Raw genomic sequence first — 27021 nt, forward strand, 5'->3', positions numbered from 1 at the left:
TTCTGCCCCTGCAGGTGTGTAACATGGAGAACGTGGACCCGCTGGGCATTCACACCGGAGAATCCATCGTGGTGGCGCCGAGCCAAACGCTGAACGACCGGGAGTACAACCTGCTGCGCAAAACGGCCATAAAGGTCATCCAGCACCTGGGGATTGTGGGGGAGTGCAACATCCAGTACGCCCTGAACCCCCAGTCTGAGCAGGTGGGTGTGAGATCCGGGCCCCCCATGTCTCGTGGGTGATCTGGGGCGCAGGTCGGACCCCCTCATGTCTCCGCTGTGTTTTCGAGGGTGCAGGTCGGACGGACCCCCACGTATCGCTTCTCTCTCCTCAGTATTACATCATCGAGGTGAACGCCCGTCTGTCCCGCAGCTCCGCTCTGGCGAGTAAGGCCACCGGTTACCCCCTGGCGTATGTGGCAGCCAAGCTGGCGCTGGGCATCCCGCTGCCGGTCCTCAGGTATGGCAGGAGTGCGGCCGCTGCCCCCCGGGGATGTGGATCTCTATAAGTTGCCCCTTCTCTCCCCAGGAACTCGGTCACCAATTCCACCACCGCCAACTACGAGCCCAGCCTGGACTACTGCGTGGTGAAGGTCCCACGCTGGGACCTCAGCAAGTTCCTGCGGGTCAGCACCAAGATCGGCAGCTCCATGAAGAGCGTGGGTGAGTGCGGCCATGTGTGTGGCCCCCAGGGTTTGTCGCCCAATGCCTGCTGTTGGCCCTTGTGATGACACTGATCTTTGATCTCAGGCGAGGTGATGTCGGTGGGCCGCAGCTTCGAGGAGGCTTTCCAGAAGGCGCTGCGCATGGTGGACGAGAACTGCGTGGGGTTTGATCACACGGTGAAGTCTGCGTCCGATGAGGTAAGATGGGGGCCCTGATGATGTGAGGTCAGGGGTCGTGTGAGGCGGGAAAACTAAGCTCCTCCCTCTGCCAGGAACTGGCCACGCCCACCGATAAGCGGATCTTCGTGCTGGCGGCCGCCCTGCGCGCTGGGTACAGCATCGAGCGTCTGTATGAGCTGACCAAGATCGACCGCTGGTTCCTGCACAAGATGAAGAACATCACCGACCACGTGGCCACCCTGGAGGCGTGCCAGGAGGAGAGCGCCGTTCCCCGCAGCGCCCTGCTCCGCGCCAAGCAGCTGGGCTTCTCCGATAAGCAGATCGCCCAGGCCGTGCAGAGGTGACGCCCCCTTGTCTGTCGGGGGCCCCTCGCTCATTTGTCCTGAGGGCCCCATGTAACGCTCCTTCTCCTGCAGCACGGAGCTGGCTGTCCGGAAGCTGCGGAAGGAATGGCAGATTCTGCCGCAGGTGAAGCAGATCGACACTGTGGCCGCCGAGTGGCCAGCACAGACCAACTACCTGTACCTGACCTACAACGGGGCCCAGCACGACCTGGACTTCCAGGAGCCGCACGTCATGGTCATAGGGTCCGGGGTGTACCGCATCGGCAGCAGCGTGGAGTTCGACTGGTGCGCGGTGGGCTGCATCCAGGAACTGCGTAAGGTGAGGAGCTGATACCAGAGAGAAACAGCAGCACCGGAGAATCTGGCCCCACAGGCACTGCAAACATGCGTGCTGCAATCTATCCTCCAGTCACCTCCAGAGCTGCACTCACTATTCTGCCGTTACATGGTCTCTGATCCCCCAGTCATCCCCCGAGCAGCAGTCATGTGTTATCAGGTTGGGGGTCTTCCCTCCCTGCTGGTCGGGGCGCTGGCCCTCGGGGTCACGGTGATTTCTCTCTTCTCGCAGATGGGGTTCAAGACGATCATGGTGAATTATAACCCGGAGACTGTGAGCACCGACTACGACATGTGCGACCGCCTCTACTTCGATGAGATTTCTTTTGAGGTTAGTGATGGTTGCAAAGGGATCGGGGCTGGTCGCAGTGTTCTCTGTGCCTGAGGGGGCTGCGGTGGAGGGGGATCGGGGCTGGTGGTAGCATTCTCCAGTGTTTGGGGCGGGGGATCGGGGCTGGTGGTAGCATTCTCCTGTGTTTGGGGCGGTGGCGGGGGATCGGGGCTGTTCGCAGCATTATCTGTGCCTGAGGGGGCCGCGGTGGAGGGGGATCGGGCTGGTCGCAGTGTTCTCTGTGCCTGAGGCGGTGGATGGGGGATCGGGGATGGTCGCAGCATTATCTGTGCCTGAGGGGGCCGCGGTGGAGGGGGATCGGGCTGGTCGCAGTGTTCTCTGTGCCTGAGGCGGTGGAGGGGGATCGGGGATGGTCGCAGCATTATCTGTGCCTGAGGGGGCTGCGGTGGAGGGGGATCGGGGCTGGTGGTAGCATTCTCCAGTGTTTGGGGCGGGGGATCGGGGCTGGTGGTAGCATTCTCCTGTGTTTGGGGCAGTGGCGGGGGATCGGGGCTGTTCGCAGCATTCTCCAGTGTTTGGGGCGGGGGATCGGGCTGGTCGCAGCATTCTCCTGTGTTTGGGGCGGTGGCGGGGGATCGGGGCTGGTCGCAGCATTCTCCTGTGTTTGGGGCGGTGGCGGGGGATCGGGGCTGGTCGCAGTATTCTCCAGTGTTTGGGGCGGGGGATCGGGGCTGGTCGCAGCATTCTCCAGTGTTTGGGGCGGGGGATCGGGCTGGTCGCAGCATTCTCCTGTGTTTGGGGCGGTGGCGGGGGATCGGGGCTGGTCGCAGCATTCTCCTGTGTTTGGGGCGGTGGCGGGGGATCGGGGCTGGTCGCAGTATTCTCCTGTGTTTGGGGCGGTGGCGGGGGATCGGGGCTGGTCGCAGTATTCTCCTGTGTTTGGGGCGGTGGCGGGGGATCGGGGCTGGTCGCAGTATTCTCCTGTGTTTAGGGCGGTGGTGGGGGATCGGGGCTGGTTGCAGTATTCTCCTGTGTTTAGGGCGGTGGCGGGGGATCGGGGCTGGTCGCAGTATTCTCCTGTATTTATGGCGGTGGCGGGGGATCGGGGCTGGTCGCAGCATTCTCCTGTATTTAGGGCGGTGGTGGGGGATCGGGGCTGGTCGCAGCATTCTCCTGTGTTTAGGGCGGTGGTGGGGGATCGGAGCTGGTCGCAGTATTCTCCTGTATTTAGGGCGGTGGCGGGGGATCGGGGCTGGTCGCAGCATTCTCCTGTGTTTAGGGCGGTGGTGGGGGATCGGGGCTGGTCGCAGTATTCTCCTGTATTTAGGGTGGTGGCGGGGGATCGGGGCTGGTCGCAGCAGCATTCTCCTGTGTTTAGGGCGGTGGTGGGGGATCGGGGCTGGTCGCAGTATTCTCCTGTATGTAGGGTGGTGGCGGGGGATCGGGGCTGAACGCAGCATTCTCCTGTGTTTGGCGCAGCCGCCGCACCGCAGAGTTTCTGGTGACGATCCGTGTTTCGTATGCTGCAGGTGGTGATGGACATCTACGAGCTGGAGAACCCCGAGGGGATCATCCTGTCTATGGGGGGGCAACTCCCCAATAACATCGCCATGGCCCTGCACCGTCAGCAGTGCCGCGTCCTTGGTACTTCCCCCGAGGCCATAGACTCTGCTGAGAACCGCTTCAAGTTCTCCCGCCTGCTGGACACCATCGGGATCAGTCAGCCGCAGTGGAGGGAGCTGTCGGACACCCCGGTGAGCGGACGGGGGAAGGGCCGGATGACTCGAGGGTGGAGGGCCGGGGTGACCCATTCTCTGACCCTCCGTCTTCCCATCTCCAGTCTGCGCTGCAGTTCTGTAACACGGTCGGATACCCCTGCGTGGTGCGGCCATCATACGTCCTCAGCGGCGCCGCCATGAACGTGGCCTACTCAGATGAGGACCTGGAGAAGTTTCTGTCCAGTGCGGTGGCCGTGTCCAAGGAGCATCCGGTGGTCATCTCCAAGTACATCCAGGAAGCCAAGGTTCACGTGGTGGAGTCTGTGGGATCAGTGGGGAGGAGGGGGAATCAGCGGAGGGGATAGCCAGAGCTAAATGGGCGAATCGGCAGAGGGTGGGATCCAGAAATAAGTGGGGTGGGGGGATCAGCGGGGGAGGATCAGCGGAGGAGGATAGCCAGTGGTAGGGGGGGGGGCACTAGAAATGAGTGAATCGGTCTCCAGAGGGGATCCAGCAGTCAGTGGGAGTGATTGGCAGAGATAAGTGGGGTGATCCGGCAGTCAGCGGGGGGCTGGCAGACATCATGTGTGTCACAGGTAGGATGATCACGACCTTGCTCCTTTGTGACCAGGAGATCGATGTGGACGCCGTGGCCTGTGACGGCGTGGTGGTAGCTGTGGCCATTTCGGAGCACGTGGAGAATGCGGGGGTGCACTCTGGAGACGCCACGCTGGTCACCCCTCCTCAGGACATCACCCCCAAAACCTTGGAGCGGATCAAGGCCATTGTGCACGCGGTGGGGCTGGAGCTCCAGGTGACCGGACCCTTTAACCTGCAGCTCATCGCCAAGGTAACAAGATGGTGCCTGTGCCCATGCAGTGCATTGTGGGAAATGTAGGGATCATTATTAACCCTTCGATGTTCCCCAGGACGATCAGCTGAAGGTTATCGAGTGCAACGTCCGAGTCTCCCGCTCCTTCCCCTTCGTATCCAAGACGTTGGGGGTGGATCTGGTCGCCTTGGCAACACAAGTCATCATGGGAGAAGAGGTGGAACCTGTGGGACTCATGGCCGGCACAGGCATTGTGGGAGTGAAGGTTAGTGATGGCGTCCGTGGCCCCCGTCGCTGCCCTCTGTGATCTCCACCCCCCGTCGCTGCCGTCTGTGATCTCCACCCCCCGTCGCTGCCCTCTGTGATCTCCACCCCCCTCCGCTGCCCTCTGTGATCTCCACCCCCCGTCGCTGCCCTCTGTGATCTCCACCCCCCTTCGCTGCCCTCTGTGATCTCCACCCCCCGTCGCTGCCCTCTGTGATCTCCACCCCCCTCCGCTGCCCTCTGTGATCTCCACCCCCCTCCGCTGCCCTCTGTGATCTCCACCCCCCTTCGCTGCCCTCTGTGATCTCCACCCCCCTTCGCTGCCCTCTGTGATCTCCACCCCCCGTCGCTGCCCTCTGTGATCTCCACCCCCCGTCGCTGCCCTCTGTGATCTCCACCCCCCTTCGCTGCCCTCTGTGATCTCCACCCCCCGTCGCTGCCCTCTGTGATCTCCACCCCCCGTCGCTGCCCTCTGTGATCTCCACCCCCCGTCGCTGCCCTCTGTGATCTCCACCCCCCGTCGCTGCCCTCTGTGATCTCCACCCCCCGTCGCTGCCCTCTAATCTCCACCCCTGTCGCTGCCCTGCATCCCTCAGGTGCCGCAGTTCTCATTCTCCCGCCTGGCCGGAGCGGACGTGGTCCTCGGGGTGGAGATGACGAGCACAGGGGAGGTCGCCTGCTTCGGGGAGAACCGCTATGAGGCATATCTGAAGGCCATGCTGAGCACCGGCTTCAAGATCCCCCACAACAACATCCTGCTGACCATCGGCAGCTACAAGGTATGTACACGTATAGACCCGCTGCCCATTGGTGGGCACACGTTGTATGACCATGTATGGGACCCTCTGACCATCGGGGTACACTTTGTATGGACCCTCTGACCATCAGGGGGTATACGTTGTATGGATCTGCTGATCATTGAGGGTGCACGTCGTATGACCACGTATGGACCCTCTGACCATTGGGGCTACACATCGTGTGACCCTGCTGGGAGATGTCGGCTTTTATGGAATGAGAACAGTGGCTCTTGAGACTTTGGATCTTTGTCTAATTTTTCTAAAAAATTAGATTTATCCGCAAATCGCAGCACAGCAATGCCTCAATTGCCCCCAAAGCACTGGAGTAACGCTGAGGCCTATACGTCTGCATCCGGCCCCCTCCAAGGCTCTTTGACATCACTAATGCTGTGGTTGTCAGTGACCATAGATACGGATGGTAACCGATCGTAATCAATACCCATTTAATAACACTGTGCACTCACAGATTTAGTAAATTCTTAAAAAATGGTTCTAAAATTATCTGTTAGTCATGTTTCGATGAGGCGGATCACGGACTGAAACTGACAGTGTCGCTGCCAAAAGTAACAGGATCCTCCCATGACTGAGACGACTCCATAGCGGCCTCCACCAATACCCATGAAAGAAGGCCAAGTGTGACTTGGGTTTGGGCTTCTTCCGCCCGGACGGCCGCTGCTGCCGCTGCTTTCTAGTGGATAAAAAGAAGGCTAAAAATGTGTAATTGTAGTTCAGATGTGGCAGGACATCCGTCACTCTGAGGCTGACACCTCCCTCCGTCCCTCTCACTGGAGTCTCTTATTTGCAGACTACTACTCTCATCTTTTTCACTGCTGCAGTTCTGCAACATATAATTCTGGAGGATTTGTGCAGTGTCGTGTTTTTTTGTTTTTTTTTTAGCTTTCTTTTCCTATCTCCATTAGTGAGCTGTGACGTCCTCTCACTATCCAGATTCGCTCTAAAGTGGCTTCTACATTTCCTGCCTCAGCTTTTATACAGGCTCTGATAGTCGCTCCTGATTGGCTGCACTGTATCGTTTGACACCATTACTGCAGGGCATTATGGGAAACTCACACGTTGCATCTGACGTCGAATCTTTTGCCATGTGTCAGAATTTGGCGGGCGAATTTCATAACATTGTAGAGAGCGACCCTGTGCTTGCAGCTCTGGATGTGACCGGAGTGACTGCTCTGTCTTGCAGAATAAGAGTGAGCTGCTCCCCGCGGTGCGGACGTTGGAGAGCCTGGGGTACAGTCTGGTCGCGAGTGTGGGCACTGCCGACTTCTACACGGAACACGGCATCAAGGTAATGTTATGTGACTCGCGGCTCCGCCCCAGTGACTCGCGGCTCCGCCCCAGTGACTCGCGGCTCCGCCCCAGTAACTCGCGGCTCCGCCCCAGTGACACGCGGCTACGTATAACGCCCACTTCTCTACAGGTGAAGGCCATGGATTGGCCCTTTGAGGATCCGGACGGCGATGGGTCCCTGAAGCAGCGGAGCATCATGGACCATCTATCCGAGAACCACTTTGACCTGGTCATCAACCTGTCCATGAGGAATTCGGGGGGCCGCCGCCTCTCCTCCTTCGTGACGCGGGGGTACCGCACCCGCCGCCTGGCCGTGGATTACTCTGTGCCCCTTATCATCGACATCAAGTGCACCAAGCTGTTTGTGGAGGTGAGTGTCGGGGGCACACAGGGTGGGCTCAGAACAAGGGTCAGGGCAGCCTCCCATATCTGCGTCTCCTGCAGGCTCTCCGACAGATCAGAGCGGCCCCTCCGGTGAAGACCCACGTGGACTGCATGACCTCCCAGAAACTCATCCGCCTGCCCGGTGAGGAGCCGAAACCAGGAGCGATCGGGTGGGGTCTAGTGCCTCGGAGAGGCCCGGGGGTGAAGGGGCAGATAGGGCTGGAGGAAGAGGAGGCATTAAGGGCTGCGGAATATTGTTGGGGGGGGGACATCTCTGGCCACGCCAGGCATGTTGGTTTCACTTGAAAAAAATAATTAGGGAGCCGACACGATCCAAAGAGTGAAAATGTAATCCCCAGAGAAGAGCGGCTGCCGATCATCAGCGCAGTCAGTGCCGTGTGTTACTAATCGCGGGGAGACCAGACAGGGCCGATCGAGAGAGACATGTCCGCTCAAGGCAGAATCCCCCCTCAGTCTGCATGCGGGGGGGGGTTACTTACCTCTGAGCTTCAGCTCCTGTCTTTCTCCTTTGTTAGTTTTGTAGATGACGTCTGCTGGGCCTGGTTGTTCTCGTGTGGAGATGAGACTTCCGCTGAGCGCCTTCACTCTTGGGGGGGCACTGTCTTATTTTTGTGTTTGTTCTCAGGTCTGATCGATGTCCACGTTCACCTTCGGGAGCCCGGGGCCACACATAAGGAAGACTTCTCCTCCGGGACAGCGGCAGCACTGGCGGGCGGTGTCACCATGGTGTGTGCTATGCCGAACACCAACCCTGCAATCACTGACACTGCCAGCTTGTCACTGGCACAGAAGGTGAGAGCGGCCACCGCGGTCCTGGTCAGCGGCCACCGCAGTCCCCAGGCGCTGCAGCTGGGTCACATTAACCCTTCATTCTTTCTCTTCAGTTGGCAGAAGCCGGTGCCCGCTGTGACTTTGCCCTTTTTCTCGGCGCTTGCTCGGAGAACACAGATTCCCTCGCCTCCATTGCCAGCTCAGCGGCCGGACTGAAGATGTATCTGAACGACACCTACTCCCAACTGAAGATGGACAACGTGTCACTGTGGATGGAGGTGAGCGTGGGCTCCTGGGGGCCTCTCTGGTTCCTGGCATCCTCTCGGGCTCCTGGCGGCCTCTCGGGCTCCTGGCTTGCTCGGGGGGAGTCGCCTCCATTAATAATTCTCCCTTCTGTTTCCAGCACTTTGAGAAGTGGCCCGCTCACCTGCCCATCGTGGCCCACGCTGAAAACCAGACCGTCGCCGCCATCTTGATGGTCGCACAGCTGTACAAGAGATCGGTGCATATCTGCCACGTGGCCAAAAAGGAGGAGGTGGGTACCGGGCACATGGAGGAGTCTTGGGACGGCCACACACGTAAGACTAATATGGCTGACCCTTCCAAGTGTTCTGTGGTCCTGGCCATTCCCCGAGGGTAGAGAGATCTGGCTCTGAGATTCCTCTCACAGGAGATAAGCCTCTGACAGGTCTGGGACATTGGGGAAGGGACGTCTGCGATGTGGGGCTCTGGTGGGACGGAGGTGGTGTCTGGGACGTGAGGGTCTATCGGGTGGGACGAAGGAGAGGTTAATGGGCAAAGGGGAGTCTGGGACATGAAGAGGCGGGCAGAATGGTGGAGAGTCTAGTGGGCAGAGGGGAGTCTGTGTCATTAGGGGGTGAAGCAGAAGGGAGCCTGGGACATCGGGTGTGGGGCAGAGGGGAGCCTGGGGCATCAGGAAGGGAGCCTGCCTGGGACATCGGGGTCCAGCATTCACCCACCCTTTGCCAGTGTTTGCTTTCTTCACTGCTTCCTCCTTCATTGGCTGATTTTTTTTTTTAACAGATTCTCATCATTAAAGCGGCTAAGCAGAAGGGGATCCTGGTGACCTGCGAGGTGGCCCCCCATCACCTCTTCCTGTGCCAGGACGACCTGGAGCGGCTGGGGGATAAGCGGGGCCAGGTGCGCCCCATGCTGGGCACCAGAGACGACCTGCAGGCTCTGTGGGACAACCTGGATGTTATAGACTGCTTCGCCACTGATCATGGTGAGGACGGACGCTTCTCTCACTGCGAGGTACATACGGCCCCTCCGGGGGGTTGTGGGGCCCAGCATTTATCTGCGGTAATCTGTCCTCTCAGCCCCTCATTCTGTGGAGGAGAAGGACGGTCCCAATCCCCCTCCAGGATACCCCGGGCTGGAGACAATGCTGCCCCTTCTGCTGACTGCGGTCAGCGAGGGGCGGCTGACCATCGAGGACATCATCAAACGTCTGTACGAGAACCCCCGAAAGATTTTCTCCCTCCCGGTCCAGGAGAACACGTACATAGAGGCGAGTGCTTGCTGACTGTCTCCTCCTCTTCACAAACTGTTAATAATGAATGTCAGTCATCACCCTTCTTAAATCCTCCCTGTCTGGCTCTGCCCTCTCTTCCCTCGCTCCTCCTCCTCGCAGGCTAGCTCTGCCCTCTCTCCTCCGCTCCTCCTCCTCGCAGGCTAGCTCTGCCCTCACTACTCCTCCTCGCTGGCTGGCTCTGAACTCTCTTCCCCCACTCCTCCTCCTCGCAGGCTAGCTCTGCCCTCTCTCCTCCACTCCTCCTCCTCGCAGGCTGGCTCTGCCCTCTCTCCTCCGCTCCTCCTCCTCGCAGGCTGGCTCTGCCCTCTCTCCTCCTCGCAGGCTAGCTCTGCCCTCACTCCTCCTCCTCGCTGGCTGGCTCTGCCCTCTCTTCCCCCACTCCTCCTCGCTGGCTGGCTCTGCCCTCTCTTCCCCCACTCCTCTTCGCAGGTTGGCTCTGCCCTCTCTTCCCCCACTCCTCCTCCTCGCAGGCTGGCTCTGCCCTCTCTCCTCCACTCCTCCTCCTCGCAGGCTGGCTCTGCCCTCTCTCCTCCACTCCTCCTCCTCGCAGGCTGGCTCTGCCCTCTCTCCTGCACTCCTCCTCCTCGCAGGCTGGCTCTGCCCTCTCTCCTCCGCTCCTCCTCCTCGCAGGCTAGCTCTGCCCTCACTCCTCCTCCTCGCTGGCTGGCTCTGCCCTCTCTTCCCCCACTCCTCTTCGCAGGTTGGCTCTACCCTCTCTTCCCTCTCTCCTCCTCCTCGCAGGCTGGCTCTGTCCTCTCTCCTCCACTCCTCCTCCTCGCAGGCTGGCTCTGCCCTCTCTTCTCCTGCTCCTCGCAGGCTGGCTCTGCCCTCTCTTCCCTCACTCCTCCTCCTCGCAGGCTGGCTCTGCCCTCTCTTCCCTCACTCCTCCTCCTCGCAGGCTGGCTCTGCCCTCTCTTCCCTCACTCCTCCTCCTCGCCGGCTTGCTCTGCCCTCACTCCTCCACTCCTCCTCGCAGGCTGGCTCTGCCCTCTCTCCTCCACTCCTCCTCCTCGCTGGCTGGCTCTACCCTCTTTTCCTCCACTCCTCCTCGCTGACTGTCTCCTACCTCCCACAGGTGGATCTGGAGCAGGAGTGGCTGGTGCCGCAGTCCCTGCAGTTCACCAAATCTAAGTGGACTCCATTTGAAGGGATGAAGCTGAAGGGCGCGGTGCGGAGGGTGGTGCTGCGAGGGGAAGTCGCCTACATAGATGGGCAGGTACGAGGCCCCACCATCGTCTCCACTATCGGGGCCCCCACACCCCCCATCATCTCCTCCGTCGGGCCCCCTGCCCTCGGTTCATTGCCTGTTTTCTAGGTCCTAGTGCCGGCCGGTTATGGTCAAGATGTCAGGAAATGGGCTCCACCACTGATCGCCGCCACACAGCCGACCCCCGCCAAGGAGCTGGTGAAGGTGAGGCCCCTCCCCCAAGTGCCCTCGGCCAATCAGCTCAGTGACACGAAAATCAGAGCAGGAGGAGGTCACACAATGCGCGGTTATGTAACGGCACTGATTGGTCTTGTGATGTCGCTGGATAGGAGCAGAAACTGCTCCGCTGTCCGCGCACGCTCCACCTGCCTCCGTCATCCATGCTCTCCTGCCTCCGCCATCCACGCGCGCTCCTCCTGCCTCCGCCATCCATGCTCTCCTGCCGCCTCCGCCGTCCGCGCTCGCTCCACCTGCCTCTGCCATCCATGCTCTCCTGCCTCCGCCGTCCACGCGCGCTCCTCCTGCCTCCACCATCCATGCTCTCCTGCTGCCGCCGTCGTCCGCGCGCGCTCCTCCTGCCTCCGCCATCCGTGCTCTCCTGCCTCCGCCGTCCGCGCGCGCTCCTCCTGCCTCCGCCATCCATGCTCTCCTGCCTCCGCCGTCCGCGCGCGCTACTCCTGCCTCCGCCATCCATGCTCTCCTGCGGCCTCCGCCTTCCGCACGCGCTCCTGCCGCCTCCGCCGTCCGCACGTGCTCCTCCTGCCTCCGCCATCCATGATCTCCTGCCACCTCCACCATCCGCGCGCGCTCCTGCCGCCTCCGCCTTCCATGCGCGCTCCTCCTGCTTCCGCCGTTGATCCTCGTCATTAATCTTCCTCTTTGTTAGACTCCGGAGCGTCACCGCCATGTCACCGTGCAGAGTGAGACCGTCCGCAGCCGCGCTCCCAGCCCCCGCAGAGCAGGTCCCGCTGGAGACGCCCGCTTTCATCTGCCGCCCAGGATCCATCGCGCCTCTGATCCCGGGTTACCAGGTGAGTAGCCGCCACGTCTCCATGACCGACGCTTCAGTCACTGACTGCAAGCAGAGATCCTAAACATGAAGTCTGGGTCACATGACCCGCACAGTGCTGAAGCGTTAACCCTGTGAGCGCTGCGCTCTGTAGTCCTGTGACTATGGGTCTGACATCCCGGTTAACCCTTTATTGCAATATCCAGGGCTCAGGAGGACGTCCGCGTCTCGGGGTCGAGGGAGCAGCGCCAGGACCGGTAACTGGGCGGGTTCAAATCTCTTGGGGGCGGGGCTAAATTACTTAATCATGTGACTTCTGATTATCACCAATCGGGGGGGATAGAGGAATCCCAGGTCATGACTGCCGCTGTGGGAGGAGCTTATGTAGAGCCCGCCCTCTCTCCCGCTGCACCCGCTGTAATTTACACAATAACATCCATGATTGACCCTCGGTGATCGACATGTAGTAAAGTGCTGCGGAATATGTTGGCGCTATATAAATAAAAATTATTTATTTATTATCATCGCGCTCCAGTCACCTCCAGAGCTGCACTCACTATTCTGCTGTTACTTTGTGTCTTATCCTCCAGTCACCTCCAGAGCTGCAGTTGGCTCTTATACCCCAATGACCGTGGTTCCTCGGGGTCGTGAGAGGTGCGGTGTATATGCTGCAGCCTGGGACCCTCAGTTCAGTAATCGGGGTCCAGTCCTTACACGCTGTTGTTGTCAGTGCGGAGCCTGGCATGTGGCGCTGCCATCACTGACCCATGTACAAACTCTCTCTCTTAGCAGCTGAGGAGCAGAAGGAGCGAGCGCCCAAGAAGTCTCCAGAAGCAGGTGATAAAGCATCTCTAACCCTGCCAGCGACCCTCCTGCCTGTGACTTCTCCCTCCCCTTCCTGCCTTCTGCGGCTCCTTTCCCTCGTCTTCCTGCCTGCTGCGGCTCCTTTCCCTCGTCTTCCTGCCTGCTGCAGCTCCTTTCCCTCGTCTTCCTGCCTGCCGCGGCTCCTTTCCCTCGTCTTCCTGCCTGCCGCGGCTCCTTTCCCTCGCCTTCCTGCCTGCCGCGGCTCCTTTCCCTCGTCTTCCTGCCTGCCACAGCTCCTTTCCCTCGTCTTCCTGCCTGCCACAGCTCCTTTCCCTCGTCTTCCTGCCTGCTGCAGCTCCTTTTCCTCGTCTTCCTGCCTGCTGCGGCGCCTTTCCCTCGTCTTCCTTCCTGCTGCGGCTCCTCTCCCTCGTCTTCCTGCCTGCTGCGGCTCCTCTCCCTCGTCTTCCTGCCTGCTGCGGCTCCTCTCCCTCGTCTTCCTGCCTGCTGCGGCTCCTCTCCCTCCCGTCCGTCCATCTTCCTGCCTGTGGCGGCTCCTCTCCGTACATCTTTCTGCCTGCTGCGGCTCCTCACCCTCCCTCCCGTCCGTCCATCTTCCTGCCTGTAGCGGCTCCTCTCCCTCCCTATGTCTTCCTGCCTGCTGTGGCTCCTCTCCCTCCCTCCCGTCCGTCCATCTTTCTGCCTGTGGCGGCTCCTCTCTCTCTCTCCGTCCATCTTCCTGCCTGTGGCGGCTCCTCTCCCTCCCTATGTCTTCCTGCCTGTGGCGGCTCCTCTCCCTCCCGTCCGTCCATCTTCCTGCCTGTGGCGGCTCCTCTCCCTCCCTATGTCTTCCTGCCTGTGGCGGCTCCTCTCTCTCTCTGTCCATCTTTCTGCCTGTGGCGGCTCCTCTCCCTCCCTATGTCTTCCTGCCTGTGGCGGCTCCTCTCTCTCTCCGTCCATCTTCCTGCCTGTGGCGGCTCCTCTCCCTCCCTATGTCTTCCTGCCTGTGGAGGCTCCTCTCTCTCTCTGTCCATCTTTCTGCCTGTGGCGGCTCCTCTCCCTCCCTATGTCTTCCTGCCTGTGGCGGCTCCTCTCTCTCTGTCCATCTTTCTGCCTGTGGCGGTTCCTCTCCCTCCCTATGTCTTCCTGCCTGTGGCAGCTCCTCTCCCTCCCTCAGTCTGTCTTCCTGCCTGTGGCGGCTCCTTTCCCTCGTCTTCCTGCCTGCTGCGGCTCCTTTCCCTCGTCTTCCTGCCTGCTGCGGCTCCTTTCCCTCGTCTTCCTGCCTGCTGCGGCTCCTCTCCCTCCCTCTCGTCCGTCCATCTTCCTGCCTGTGGCAGCTGCTCTCTCTCCCTCCGTCCATCTTCCTGCCTGTGGCGGCTCCTTTCCCTCATCTTCCTGCCTGTGGCGGCTGCTCTCTCTCTCTCCGTCCATCTTTCTGCCTGTGGTGGCATCTTTCCCTCCGTCCATCTTTCTGTCTGTGGTGGCATCTCTCCCTCCCTCCGTCCATCTTCCTGCCTGTGGCGGCTCCATTTGCACCCCTGGGTATGGGATCCCCCTGTGAGGGAGGGTTGTGGGGTCACCATTTCGGGGAGCAGTCATCCTTTCCTTTTGCTGATGACAGGTTCTGTGTTTGCAGATCTTTCCTTCATCCAGGACGGTTACAGCCACCCGCCCCCGATCCCGCGCCTCACGTCCCCCCAGAACTTGTCCGTGCTGACCTCCCCGCTTCTGCACCCCCTCATAGGGCAGCACATCCTGTCTGTTCGGCAGTTCAGCAAGGACCAGGTGAGACACTCGCCCCCGGAGCTGCTGATGTCAGTAATGTCTGTGCTGTAGCGGGGGCAGCAGGGAACGCAGCTTTGGATGATGTAACCACGAGATGACCTTACTGTCTGCTCTCTTCCAGATGTCTCACCTCTTTAATGTGGCGCACACGCTGCGGATGCTGGTGCAGAAGGAGCGCAGCCTCGACATCCTGAAGGTCTGGGAGTCTCCAGTGTCTCTTGTTTCTTCCATCTTCCCTCTTTATTTGGTTTTGGCTTTTGTTCCTCTGTGGCAGTCGGGGCCCCTCCCTCCCACCTTCTATGGGCTCTCAGGGGGCCCTCCCTCTGGGGCTCTCAGGGGGCCCTCCCTCTGGGGCTCGCGGGCTTTCTCCCCCTCCCTCTGGGGCTCGCGGGCCTCCCCCCCCCTTGGCTCATGGGCCTCCCTCCCTCTGGGGCTCGCGGTCCTCCCTCTGGGGCTCGCGGGTCTCTCCCGCTCCCTCTGGGGCTCGCGGACCTCCCTCCCTCTGCCACTTTCTGGTGGTGCTCGAGCCTTAACCTCTGTGGTGTTCCTCATCGCTTCGCTCTTGTGTTCAGGGAAAGGTGATGGCCTCCATGTTTTTTGAGGCAAGCACGCGGACTAGCAGCTCCTTTGCGGCAGCCATGCATCGTCTGGGCGGCTCGGTGATCACGTTTTCAGAGACCACGTCGTCCTCTCAGAAAGGGGAGTCTCTCACGGACTCGGTGCAGACCATGAGCTGTTACTCGGATGTGCTGGTGGTGAGACATCCGGAGCCTGGAGCAGTGGAGGTTTGTGTCACCGCCGCCATCACTGGACCACCATAACCCCTTCTTCCTCATATTAACACTTTCTTCGCTGTCTTTCTCAGCTCGCAGCTAAGCATTGCCGAAAGCCGGTCATCAACGCCGGAGACGGGGTGGGAGAGCACCCGACACAGGCGCTGTTGGACATCTTCACCATTCGAGAGGAGCTGGGCACCGTCAACGGGATGACTGTAAGTAGGGGGCCCCTACAGGGGGGGTGGAGCATGCGACACCTACAGGGGGTTGTGGGGGATGGGGCACCTAGTGTGGGATTGAGAGGGAGGGTGCACTGTCATAAACCGGGGGTGTTTGGTTGCCCCAGTTCTTCAGGGATTTATTTATATCCCACTTCCCAGTTCCGGTTCCGGTATTGGGCACACTGCAGCGAGGGTGATATAACTACTCCCACTTAGGCAGGAATTATAATATCAAACGCCGTCCGTCACTGCCAGCAATATCCAACAAGCTCAGTATGCTCTGCTGCCACCAGCTCCTACTCCTATGATTAATAGCGGGTCAGGAGCCAACCCAATCAGTAGCTTAATTTAGTTCAGAGGACGTTGGAGGTACGTTTTAGAGCAAAGGAAACGAAGCTAGTAAATATTATAACTTGTACTCCAAAAAGAAATGGGCAGTGCTTACAAAAGGTATAAAAAAACGATATTACAAGATGAGACAATTATAGTATGTACAGAACGATTACAAAATAAAAAGGATTAAAGATGAAAATAAACTTAGTTTGTCTTATGTCATTCCATGGTAAGCCATGCAGCATGGAGGAGGAGCATATGTCCCAATGCATCCGGCACAGTATCTGCTAGGTGACTTCCCAGGCCAAGAAAGAAAGAGAGCTCTAGTCCCGCCTCCGTGTCTTATACCTGTGCTCAAACTTAAAGGGAACCTGTCACCTGAATTTGGCGGGACCAGTTTTGGGTCATATGGGCGGGGTTTTCGGGTGTTTGATTCACCCTTTCCTTACCCGCTGGCTGCATGCTGGCCGCAATATTGGATTGAAGTTCATTCTCTGTCCTCCGGAGTACATGCCAGCGCAAGGCAATATTGCCTTGCGCTGGCGTGTACTCCAGGGGACAGAGAATGAACTTCAAAACAATATTGCGGCCAGCATGCAGCCAGCGGGTAAGGAAAGGGTGAATCAAACACCCGAAAACCCCGCCCATATGACCCAAAACTGGTCCCGCCAAATTCAGGTGACAGGTTCCCTTTAAGGCCTCCCACTGTGCCGACCTCACTGGGTGGTTGGGGAGCTCCCCTTTCTGAACAATTATGAAATACTCTATTACCCATATCTCTTAGGGTGAACCTCGTAGAAGAAAGACAAAATTATCATTATGCTCAGCATGACATAGGGGCTCATTTCAGTATAAACATGAAATGGATACATGACCTGCTTAAGGAGAAATCCGTTTCTTGGATTTTGGTGGGCCTGGATTCTAGAGATTTCACTGGGTTATAGATCGATCGGTGGACATTCGGAATATGTAACTTTTATATCTGTATCACTAAGTGGGGTCACATTATGCCCCACTATTAAGCATTTAAATGAACAACAGAGCACATGTTTCCAAAACTGCCTTCAGCCAGCTTAGGGCCATAAACTACTCCGTGGGGGGCTGCTAGCACACTGGTATCACGTTGCACAGAGTGTGTAGTGAGAAGGAGCTGGAAGGGGGGGGTCAAAAAGTCCACAGTGTGTCTGTAAAACCATGGAACCTTCTAGAAGTATACTCAGAATATGGCATATTTATATTATTGTGACAAGCACCTATACAGGGGCGCAGGGGATGGGGTACCTACAGGGGTGTGCGGGGGATAAGGAACCTATAGGGGGATGGGGCACGTACTGGTGGGGAGTTGAGGGTTGTTGCTCCCTCCTCAGCAAGTTGTCACATGTACCTGATATTCTTCTGCCCGTGTGACCTCTGCTCGGCCCTAGATCACCATGGTGGGTGACCTGAAGCACGGGCGCACGGTCCACTCTCTCGCCTGCCTCCTGACTCAATACCGTGTGAACCTGAGATATGTGACGCCGCGCAGCCTGCGCATGCCCTCCAACATCATCCACTTTGTGGCCTCCAAGGGAACCAAGCAGGTGAGGGCGGGGTTTGGGTTGGAGGTGGGGTTTGGCTGGAGGTGTGGCTGCAGGCGGGTCTCGTTTGACACTTCGCCCTCTTGTAGGAGGAGTTTGACAGCATTGAGGAGGCGCTCCCAGACACGGACGTGCTCTACATGACCCGGATCCAGAAGGAGCGGTTTGGGAGCCAGGAGGAGTACGACACTGTGAGTGGGGGCGGGGCTGATATGTTGGCAGGAGTTTGGGGGAGGGGCTTGTGCTCCTGCTGACCCCGACTCTTTATCTATAGTGTTTTGGGCAGTTCATTCTCACTCCGCACATTATGACCCGCGCCAAGAAGAAGATGGTGGTGATGCACCCAATGCCGCGTGTCAACGAGATCAGGTGAGGGCACAGTGTTAGCGCCCCCTTGTGTCGGCGCTCCGATGTCACGCTCTTCCAGGTTTTCACCTTCTCTTCTTTTTCCCCTTCAGCCTTGAAGTAGACTCAGACCCCCGGGCTGCGTACTTCCGCCAGGCAGAGAACGGGATGTACGTGCGCATGGCGCTGCTGGCCACCGTCCTGGGAAAGTACTGATCCACCAGCGGAGCACCATGTGACTCTGCGCTGCCCCTCCCCCACGTGTCCTGCTCCCTGGGCTGGTTCCAGACTGTTCTGCTGATGCTAACCGGTTATACCCTTCTTCTGGTACCCAGTGTGGCTCCTCCTACTTGGCTTCTGCTGAGGCCACGCCCATCCGGGGACTTTTTAAGCAGGCAATAAATCGCCCCTGTCGGCAGGACCGGTTCCTCTGGCGCCGGTTTCGTGTGCAGATGAGGACAGCAGGGCGGTCGGACCGATGAGCAGCACCTTGTGTGTTTTGCTTACATTCCTCCTTTTTCTAAATAAAGATAATTGTGCACAATTCTGACTCCTCGTGGGTGCGGCCACAGTGCGGCTGCTCATGGGTGTGGCAGCTCGTGGCTTAACATTTGCCTGCGCAGTCACATCCAGAGCTATACATCTTGTTGTGGGAACTACGTCTCCCACAATGCAGTGGTGGTACGGCTTTAAGTGTTGACAGAGATCCCAGATAACTACTCCCCCCAGTGTGTCCCTAGGCACGGCCGGACCCCCATTCTCCACTGTTAACAGGACGCAGAGTCAGGACAGATTCGGTCAAAACTCAGCTTTATTCACAAGTAACAATATACAGCAGTGATACAATGTAACGAGCGACTCTGTGATGGTGGTCCCCATGGCGGATCAGTGGTCTCCACACTGGATCAGTGGCCCCCGTGTTGCTTCTTCATCAGGGGCTGTAATAGAAAACAGAATCCAATAACTGTGTGTGTCTAGATGGTGCCGTACCCCCGACCGCGCCGTACCCCCGACCACGCCGTACCCCCGACCACACCAGCAGGGAGTGGACACACAAGGGACCCTGCGCAACTGCCGGCCCCTACATTACTGCACAACCTCTAATGGGGAAATGATCACAGAGATGTTTCTGCCACATGGAGAGAAAGGAGCTCTCCTGGGGGGGCTGCTACTGGGCTCGCGCGAAGGAGCCGCTCTGGGGGTCCACTACTGGCGGTGAAGGGAGGAGCCGCTCTGGGGGTCCACTACTGGCGGTGAGGGGAGGAGCCGCTCTGGGATCCACTACTGGCGGCGAGGGGAGGAGCCGCTCTGGGGGTCCACTACTGGCGGTGAGGGGAGGAGCCGCTCTGGGGGTCCACTACTGGCCGCGAGGGGAGGAGCCACTCGGGTCCACTACTGGCCGCGAGGTGAGGAGCCGCTCTGGGGTCCATTACTGGCCGCGAGGGGAGAAGCCGCTCTGGGGTCCACTACTGGCCGCGAGGGGAGGAGCCGCGAGGCGGTCCACTACTGGCGGCGAGGGGAGGAGCCGCTCGGGTCCACTACTGGCCGCGAGGGGAGGAGCCATGAGGGGGTCCACTACTGGCCGCGAGGGGAGGAGCTATGGTCTCTGGGGGATGGCTCTTACCAAGCAGATCATGCAGAGCAGCAGATATGAGAGGATCAGTGATGTCATCACGAGGAGCGCCACACCCCAGCCGGGGACCCCTGTGAGGAACATGTGGGATTAGTTGCCCTGTTGCGGCTCTGCATTCGCGGAGGCTAGCTGTGGTGTGTAGACGTACCTGTGGTGGAGTTAGTCTGCGCCGCTGTGCGTTGGTCCCAGTGAGGGCGTCAGTGGTGAGCGGCAGCCACAATATTGGACATGGAGGAAAAGGCAGTAAAATCGAAATTCAGAAAAAGGAAGGAACCAGCAAGAGGAAACTGCAGAGAAATGGCGACTACTCCACTGGAAACTGGGACCAAATCTAAGAACTGGCCAGTATACTGGAGCCGCCACCTCTGCACCAAGTGTGGTACCAGCCCCAGACATGGCGTGTGCCGGCCGTGACCTCGGTGGGCGAATCCATGTACTGTCCATGTGATGCCGCGTCTCTTGTATCTGGTAAAGCAGATGCTGCGGTGGCCCAAACCTGTGTACCGCCCGGCATCCCTGTACCTGCACAGCCGTGTAACCACGTACCCCTCATACAGTTATATGAAAAAGTTTGGGCACCCCTATTCATCTTAAGCTTAATGTTTTATAAAAATTGTTTTTTTGCAACAGCTATTTCAGTTTCATATATCTAATAACTGTTGGACACAGTAATGTTTCTGCCTTGAAATGAGGTTTATTGTACTAACAGAAAATGTGCAATCTGCATTCAAACAAAATTTGACAGGTGCATAAGTATGGGCACCTCACCAGAAAAGTGACATTAATATTTAGTAGATCCTCCTTTTGCAGAAATAACAGCCTCTAGTCGCTTCCTGTAGCTTTTAATGAGTTCCTGGATCCTTGATGAAGGTATTTTTGACCATTCCTCTTTACAAAACAATTCCAGTTCAGTTAAGTTTGATGGTCGCCGAGCATGGACAGCCCTCTTCAAATGATCCCACAGATGTTCAATGATATTCAGGTCTGGGGACTGGGATGGCCATTCCAGAACAGTGTAATTGTTCCTCTGCATGAATGCCTGAGTAGATTTGGAGCGGTGTTTTGGATCATTGTCTTGCTGAAAGATCCATCCCCTGCGTAACTTCAACTTTGTCACTGATTCATGAACATTATTGTCAAGAATCTGCTGATACTGAGAGGAATCCATGCGTCCCTCAACTTTAACAAGATTCCCGGTGCCGGCATTGGCCACACAGCCCCAAAGCATGATGGAATCTCCACCAAATGTTACTGTGGGTAGCAAGTGTTTTTCTTGGAATGCTGTGTTTTTTTGCCACCATGCATAACGCCTTTTTGTATGACCAAACAACTCAATCTTGGTTTCATCAGTCCACAGGACCTTCTTCCAAAAAGAAATTGGCTTCTCCAAATGTGTTTTTGCATACCTCAGCCGACTCTGTTTGTGGCGTGCTTGCAGAAACGGCTTCTTTCGCATCACTCTCCCATACAGCTTCTCCTTGTGCAAAGTGCGTTGTATAGTTGACCGATGCACAGTGACACCATCTGCACCAAGTTGATGCTGCAGCTCTCTGGAGATGGTCTGAGGATTGTCCTTGACTGATCTCACCATTCTTCTTCTCTGCCTTTCTGATGTTTTTCTTGGCCTGCCACTTCTGGCCTTAACAAGAACTGTACCTGTGTTCTTCCATTTCCTTACTATGTTCCTCACAGTGGAAATTGACAAGTTAAATCTCTGAGACAGCTTTTTGTATCCTTCCCCTGAACAACTATGTTGAATAATCTTTGTTTTCAGATCATTTGGCAGTTGTTTTGAGGAGCCCATGATGCCACTCTTAAGGGCAGATTCAAACAGGAGAACAACTTGCAAGTGGCCACTTTAAGTAGCTTTTCTCATGATTGCATACACCTGGCTATGAAGTTCAAAGCTCAATGAGGTTACAAAACCAAAAAAAGTGCTTTAGTAAGTCAGTAAAAAGTAGGTAGGAGAATTTAAAACAAGAAAATGATAAGGGTGCCCATACTTATGCACCTGTCAAATTTTGTTTAAATGCAGATTGCATATTTTCTGTTAGTACAATAAACCTTATTTCAATCCAGAAATATTACTGAGTCCAACAGTTATTAGATATATGAAACTGAAATAGCTGTTCCAAAAAAAACATAGTTTTTATAAAACATTAAGATTAATAGGGGTGCCCAAACTTTTTCATATAACTATATATTCTATAGTCATTACAGACAGAGTGATCTATTACAAGTGTCTATTTCTGTTAATGTTGATGATTATGGCTTACAGCCAATGAAAACCCAAAAGTCATTATCTCAGTAAATTAGAATACTTTATAACACCAGGTTTAAAAATGACTGTAAAATCTGAAATGTTGGCCTACCGAAAATGTCTGTTCAGTAAATGCACTCAACACTTGGTCGGGCTCCTTTTGTATCAATTACTGCACCAATGCGGCATGGCATGGGGGCGATCAGCCTGTGGCACTGCTGAGGGGTTATGGAAGCCCAGGTTGCTTTGATAGCAGCCTTCAGCTCGTCTGCATTGTTGGGTCTGGTGTCTCCTCTTTCTCTTGACAATACTCTATAGATTCTCTATGGGGATAAGGTCAGGTGAGTTTTCTGCCAATCAAGCCCAGTGATACTGTTGTTTTTACACCAGGTATTGGTACTTTTGGCAGTGTGGACATTGGCCAAGTCCTGCTGGAGAATGACATTTCCATCTCCATAAAGCTTGTCGGCAGAGGGAAGAATAAAGAGCTCTAACATGTCCTGGTAGACGGCTGCGCTGACTTTGGTCTTGATAAAACACAGTGGACCTACACCAGCAGATGACATGGCTCCCCAAACCATCACTGATTGTGGAGACTTCACACTAGACCTCCAGCAGCTTGGATTGTGGCCTCTCCACTCTTCCTCCAGACTTGATTTCCAAATGAAATGCAAAATGTACCTTCATCTGTAGACAACATCTTGGACCACTGACAACAGTCCAGTTCTTCTTCTCCTTGGCCCAGGTAAGACGCTTCTGGCGTTGTCTATTGGCCATGAGTGGCTGACACAAGGAATGTGACACTTGTAGCCCATGTCCTGGACACGTCTGTGTGTGGTGAAGCAATGGCTCCAGCAGCAGTCCACTCCTTCTGAATCTCCCCCACATTTCTGAATGGCCTTTTCTTAATAATCCTTTTAAGACTGCGGTTATCCCGGTTGCTTGTGCACCTTTTTCTACCACACTTTTTCCTTCCACTCCACTTTCCATTAATATGCTTGGATACAGCACTGTGTGAACAGCCGGCTTCTTTAGCAATGACCTTTTGTGGCTTCCCCTCCTTGTGGAGTGTGTCAGTGACGCCTTCTGGACATATCAGGTCAGCAGTCTTCCCCATGATTGTGGAGCTACTGAAATAGACTAAGGACCTTTATAAACTCTTAGGAGCCTTTGCAGGTGTTTTTTGCTAATTATTCTAATTTACTGAGATAATGACTTTTGGGTTTTCATTGGCTGTAAGCATAATCATCAACATTAACAGAAATAAACACGTGAAATATATCACTGTGTGTAATGACTCTATATAATATATGAGATTCACTTTTTGTATTGAAGAACTGAAATAAATTAACTTTTTAATGATATACAGGTGCTTCTCGCAAAATTATATCATCCCCTCACCCCTGTACCTACTCAGGTTTGTACCAACAGTTTGCATCCCTGTACCCCCACATCCCTGTACTGACAGCTCGCACCCCCACATCCCTGTACTGACAGCACACTCTCACCCCTGTACCTACTCACCTCTGTACCAATAGCTTGCCTCCTTGTACCTCCACAGCCCTGTACTGACAGCTCGCACACCCTCACTCCTGTGTACAGACAGCACCCCTTCACAACCTGTACCTACTCGGCCCTGTACTGACAGCTCGCACACCCTCACCTCTGTACCCCCACAGCCCTGTACTGATACCTCGCACCCCTATACCCACACAGCCCTGTACTGATACCTCGCACCCCTATACCCACACAGCCCTGTACCGACACCTCGCACCCCCTCACCCCTGTACCCCCACAGCCCTGTACTGAGACCTAGCACCCCACCACCCCTGTACCTACACAGCCCTGTACCGACACCTCGCACCCCTCACCCCTGTACCCCCACAGCCCTGTACTGATACCTAGCACACCCTCAACCCTGTACCCACACAGCCCTGTACCAACAGCTGCACCCCTTCACCCTTGTACCCACGCAGCCCCTCATCCATGTACCGACAGCTCGCACCCTCTCACCCCTGTACCCCCACAGCCCTGTACTGATAGCACCCCTGTAGCTACACAGCCCTGTACCCCCACAGCCCTGTACTGATACCTAGCACCCCGCACCCCTGTACCGACACCTCGCACCCCTGTACCCCCACAGCCCTGTACTGATACCTAGCACCCCACCACCCCTGTACATACACAGCCCTGTACCGACACCTCGCACCCCTCATCCCTGCACCCCTACAGCCCTGTACTGATACCTAGCACCCCCGCAACCCTGTACCCACACAGCCCTGTACCAACAGCTGCACCCCTTCACCCTTGTACCCACGCAGCCCCTCATCCGTGTACCGACAGCTCGCACCCTCTCACACCTGTACTCCTACACCCTGTACTCCTGTAGCTTGCACCATCACCAGGTTACTGATATAATCATTGTCTGCCTATGGTTGAGAGGAAATCTCCATGGTTAGGAATGATACCAGTCCCCATAGAGCTACCCATAGAGGGTGATGTGGCGCAGAGCCTGGCGCTGCCCGTCTGACCCCGGTATCCTCACCTGCCCCCTGCAGGCTGGCGATGAGACAGGCCAGGAGCAGGCACACTCCGCGGCTACACTTGGGGCTCCGGCTTTCCATGTTGTGGTGCAGGTCAGGGCTCGGATGCTGCTGGCTGGATGAGCGGTGTCCTCTGGTGTCTCCTCCTGGCTTATATACCGCTGCGCTGGTCAGTGACAGGACGCGCTTATCGCAGTCATCGATTCATCACCTCATAACGTAGGAGGAGGTGACATTTATGGAGCAGTCTTCCCGGTGACACGGGGCCACTCAAGTCACTGCAGGACTGGGTCATAGAGGAACATGAAAGAGAAGAGGGTGACATCACCACCAAAATAAACCGTAATCATGAGTGAGTCAGGGGACACGAGCCTGCCGCTTCCTCAGTCTCCATCCTCTGGGCTGCACCATGCTGTCAGCACAGCTCGGACCTCATTATGGACCTCCACACCAGCCAGGCCTCCTGTGATACCCTGGGCCTTGGCAGCAGCTGCCTGGCACTGGTCTCTATCGTGCACAACATGGCTCTTATCCTCTGCAGCAATGACTGAACACGGTATCATCTGCAGATAAGGATTGATTATATAAGTGACCTCCTCCAGACTAAGATTTTCTCACATGTCGATGGTTCCTTACTTGTAGCAGTGACACAGGTCAATGCTGCCTCCACAAGAGTCATTCTGCCCCTGTAGACTCCAGGAACTGGGATCCAATCAAATACTGACCCTAAATATTACCATTCTCCTAATCTGGTCCCCACTAGTGACTGTAATCCGCAGCACTGCTTCCCAACTAGTAACTGTGTACTTATCCCTGTGTAGCACTGTATGCTTTTCTAGGGTCTATTAGAGACCCTAAAAGTAATGATGACTTTATAGCCCGGGATGCTAATCAGCTGACAACCCCAGTGAGGGTCACCGCAGAGGTCTGGGTGATGTAACCAGGGGTCACACTGTATTTGGCTTCTTCTGTCCTCCAGGACATGTTGGTAACCGCAATGGGGCAGAACTTCACCCCATATCCCACCCCTTCCCCCATATAAAGGAGCTCCTTCAACCAGATCCTGCTTGGAGGTTTTCATGTTGGCTATAACACAAGTAGATTAACATAACATTTTACTTTTAACACACAGTGTGAGGATCTGATGTTGTGGGTTGTAATAATCACCTGGACTGGTTAACAATGCAACTATTTGTTATACCTTACATCCATGGTCTTACAGCAACTCCGGGTAGATGGCCAAAATAGATTACCCCAGTCCACAAGATCCCATCGTGGGGCCAGTAGTTCCACTGCCCCTGTACCAGGTGATAACGACTGTCTCCCAACTGGTTGGCCAACAGAGTTTGTATCTCCAGCCAGTATAGTCTGTAGGCAAAGTCCAGGCTCTTCCAGATGATGGGATACTACGACCGTAGCATGTGTATCCAGCTTTAGCCAGAAACACCCCCATTTCCTCGTCGGTTTCCTAAACACCCCAAGCTCCCACCGAGAATTGAGCCTGGCCCTTGCGAACCCCCCAAGCTAACTGCATTGGTGGAGGTAGTTACCTCAGGCAGAGCCCCATCACCTGTGTCTGCTTGTGAGACCCCCATGGTGACGGCTCCACTGAGTCCACTATCCCCATCCACACAATGGGACAGGTGACTGGGAACACTGACTTAACTGAGGACCCTGAGACACTGATGAGAGGAATGGAATGATTGCTTTACCGATTACCAATCTCCTGTGTGGCCTTACATATACATAAGATCGAGCCCGCACGTCTTCCTCTGATTACCGTCACTGAATGGAAACATGGATTCCTGAGGCTGAACACTTTCCAGGAGAGATTTGTGCATCTTAATCTGATGAGCAAACAAATCTCTAATAAAACACCACAAGATCGACATAACCTATGCTCCGTCCTAGAAAAGTCTGCATCCCTTAGAGCCGTGGACTACGCTCTATGTCCATGGGTCCAATAGTCTTTAGTCTGTGGCCGGCTCCTCACACAGGTATGCAAAATTTGCATTTATGAAAATGGTTTCAAATCCATTGATCCACTGACTGATTTTTATGTTTCTTATGCCCCAATTAAAAAAAAAATTCAATTTTTAACCATCAAATATGGATTTTGCTCAAAACACGCTTGAAATTACGTACAAGTGAGCGGAACAAGAAAAATCTGTTGTAGCCAAAAATATACAAAATATTATATATAAAAGTGTATTGGTGAAGATCTGCGGTTGTGGGATGTAATAATCACCTAGGCAGGCTAACAATTAAACTATTTTTTATTCCCTACATCCATGGTCTTACACTAATTCCGGGTAGATGGTCACAATGCATTGTCCTCAGTACACAAGATCCCTTCTCCAGGGCCAATAGTCCCATAGCCCCCGAACCAGGCGATACCCACTGTCTCCCCGGTTTTGGATGGCCCACAGCTTCTGTATCTCCTGCCAGAATAGTCTGTAGTGACAGTCCATGCTCCATACCATGACCGTAGCACATGTCTCCAGCTTGCAGCAAGAGTCCTTAAGATAGTTCCTCACAACCAGACGACTGGTATCATGACCGTAGCACATGTATCCAGCTCCAGCCGTCAACACATCTCCAATCTCCATAGGCCATCCAAACAGGGTGTCAGGACTCTGAACATTTTTTACTTTTTGTGCATTACTGCCCTTTTCCAAGATGGCGTCTTTGGTCTCATGTGCACTGTGTCTTCCGGCTATAAAACTCCACCCCAGCCTTCAGTCTGTGCTAGAGTATTCTGCCTTGCATCCAGCTCCTGACCTCTGATCACTCCCTGGCTATACACCTGCTCCTGTGGACCTGTGAGGTTATCCTGCTACTCTGCTCTGAGTTCCTGCCGCATACACCAGTTCCAGTAATCCTCCTTCATCTGCTGCTCGTGTTTACTTCCATCTGCATTTACTGGACATGTAAGCTGCTGCAATAACCTGAGACTATTACCCAGACCTCCCTGGTTGAGCTAAGCTATGATTTGAACTGCCTTATAAGCTTATCTATCTGTGTTTGGACTAAGACAAGGATTTATTCATGTCAAGTATCCTCAAGAA

The 27021-nt window shown here is 55.8% G+C and overlaps 1 protein-coding gene and 1 long non-coding RNA gene across 5 annotated transcripts in view; one reads left to right on the forward strand and one right to left on the reverse strand.

The window, feature by feature from the left end:
* Positions 1–18055, forward strand: part of CAD (carbamoyl-phosphate synthetase 2, aspartate transcarbamylase, and dihydroorotase) — a 34309-nt gene extending 16254 nt beyond the window's left edge. The window contains exons 13-45 of one of the 4 annotated variants that reach the window (XM_077291943.1): positions 15–203; positions 335–459; positions 529–662; positions 750–862; positions 937–1184; positions 1261–1507; positions 1757–1855; positions 3346–3570; positions 3657–3839; positions 4166–4384; positions 4464–4631; positions 5227–5409; positions 6626–6730; positions 6863–7102; positions 7177–7258; positions 7763–7929; positions 8022–8186; positions 8312–8443; positions 8953–9154; positions 9249–9439; positions 10539–10679; positions 10779–10874; positions 11557–11701; positions 11886–11936; positions 12469–12516; positions 14117–14265; positions 14387–14461; positions 14838–15050; positions 15131–15256; positions 17020–17175; positions 17262–17363; positions 17447–17541; positions 17631–18054. In XM_077291943.1, coding sequence (XP_077148058.1) covers positions 15–203; positions 335–459; positions 529–662; positions 750–862; positions 937–1184; positions 1261–1507; positions 1757–1855; positions 3346–3570; positions 3657–3839; positions 4166–4384; positions 4464–4631; positions 5227–5409; positions 6626–6730; positions 6863–7102; positions 7177–7258; positions 7763–7929; positions 8022–8186; positions 8312–8443; positions 8953–9154; positions 9249–9439; positions 10539–10679; positions 10779–10874; positions 11557–11701; positions 11886–11936; positions 12469–12516; positions 14117–14265; positions 14387–14461; positions 14838–15050; positions 15131–15256; positions 17020–17175; positions 17262–17363; positions 17447–17541; positions 17631–17733 — 4917 coding nt within the window. In that variant the 3' untranslated portion in view covers positions 17734–18054. Of the gene's footprint in view, positions 1–14; positions 204–334; positions 460–528; positions 663–749; positions 863–936; positions 1185–1260; positions 1508–1756; positions 1856–3345; positions 3571–3656; positions 3840–4165; positions 4385–4463; positions 4632–5226; positions 5410–6625; positions 6731–6862; positions 7103–7176; positions 7259–7762; positions 7930–8021; positions 8187–8311; positions 8444–8952; positions 9155–9248; positions 9440–10538; positions 10680–10778; positions 10875–11556; positions 11702–11885; positions 11937–12468; positions 12517–14116; positions 14266–14386; positions 14462–14837; positions 15051–15130; positions 15257–17019; positions 17176–17261; positions 17364–17446; positions 17542–17630 lie in introns of all 4 variants that reach the window. The other 3 variants (XM_077291944.1, XM_077291945.1, XM_077291946.1) reach the window with 3 other exon arrangements.
* A 161-nt stretch (positions 18056–18216) lies between these two features.
* LOC143808844 (uncharacterized) lies at positions 18217–24891 on the reverse strand. The gene is made up of 4 exons (XR_013222014.1): positions 23956–24891; positions 19299–19322; positions 19142–19221; positions 18217–18455 (listed from the first exon to the last, which is right to left on the reverse strand). It is a non-coding gene; the product is annotated as an uncharacterized LOC143808844 (long non-coding RNA).
* Positions 24892–27021: the final 2130 nt, after the last annotated feature.

This window comes from Ranitomeya variabilis, chromosome 2, assembly GCF_051348905.1.
Source record: "Ranitomeya variabilis isolate aRanVar5 chromosome 2, aRanVar5.hap1, whole genome shotgun sequence".
In the NCBI taxonomy this organism is placed as follows: Eukaryota; Metazoa; Chordata; class Amphibia; order Anura; family Dendrobatidae; genus Ranitomeya; species Ranitomeya variabilis.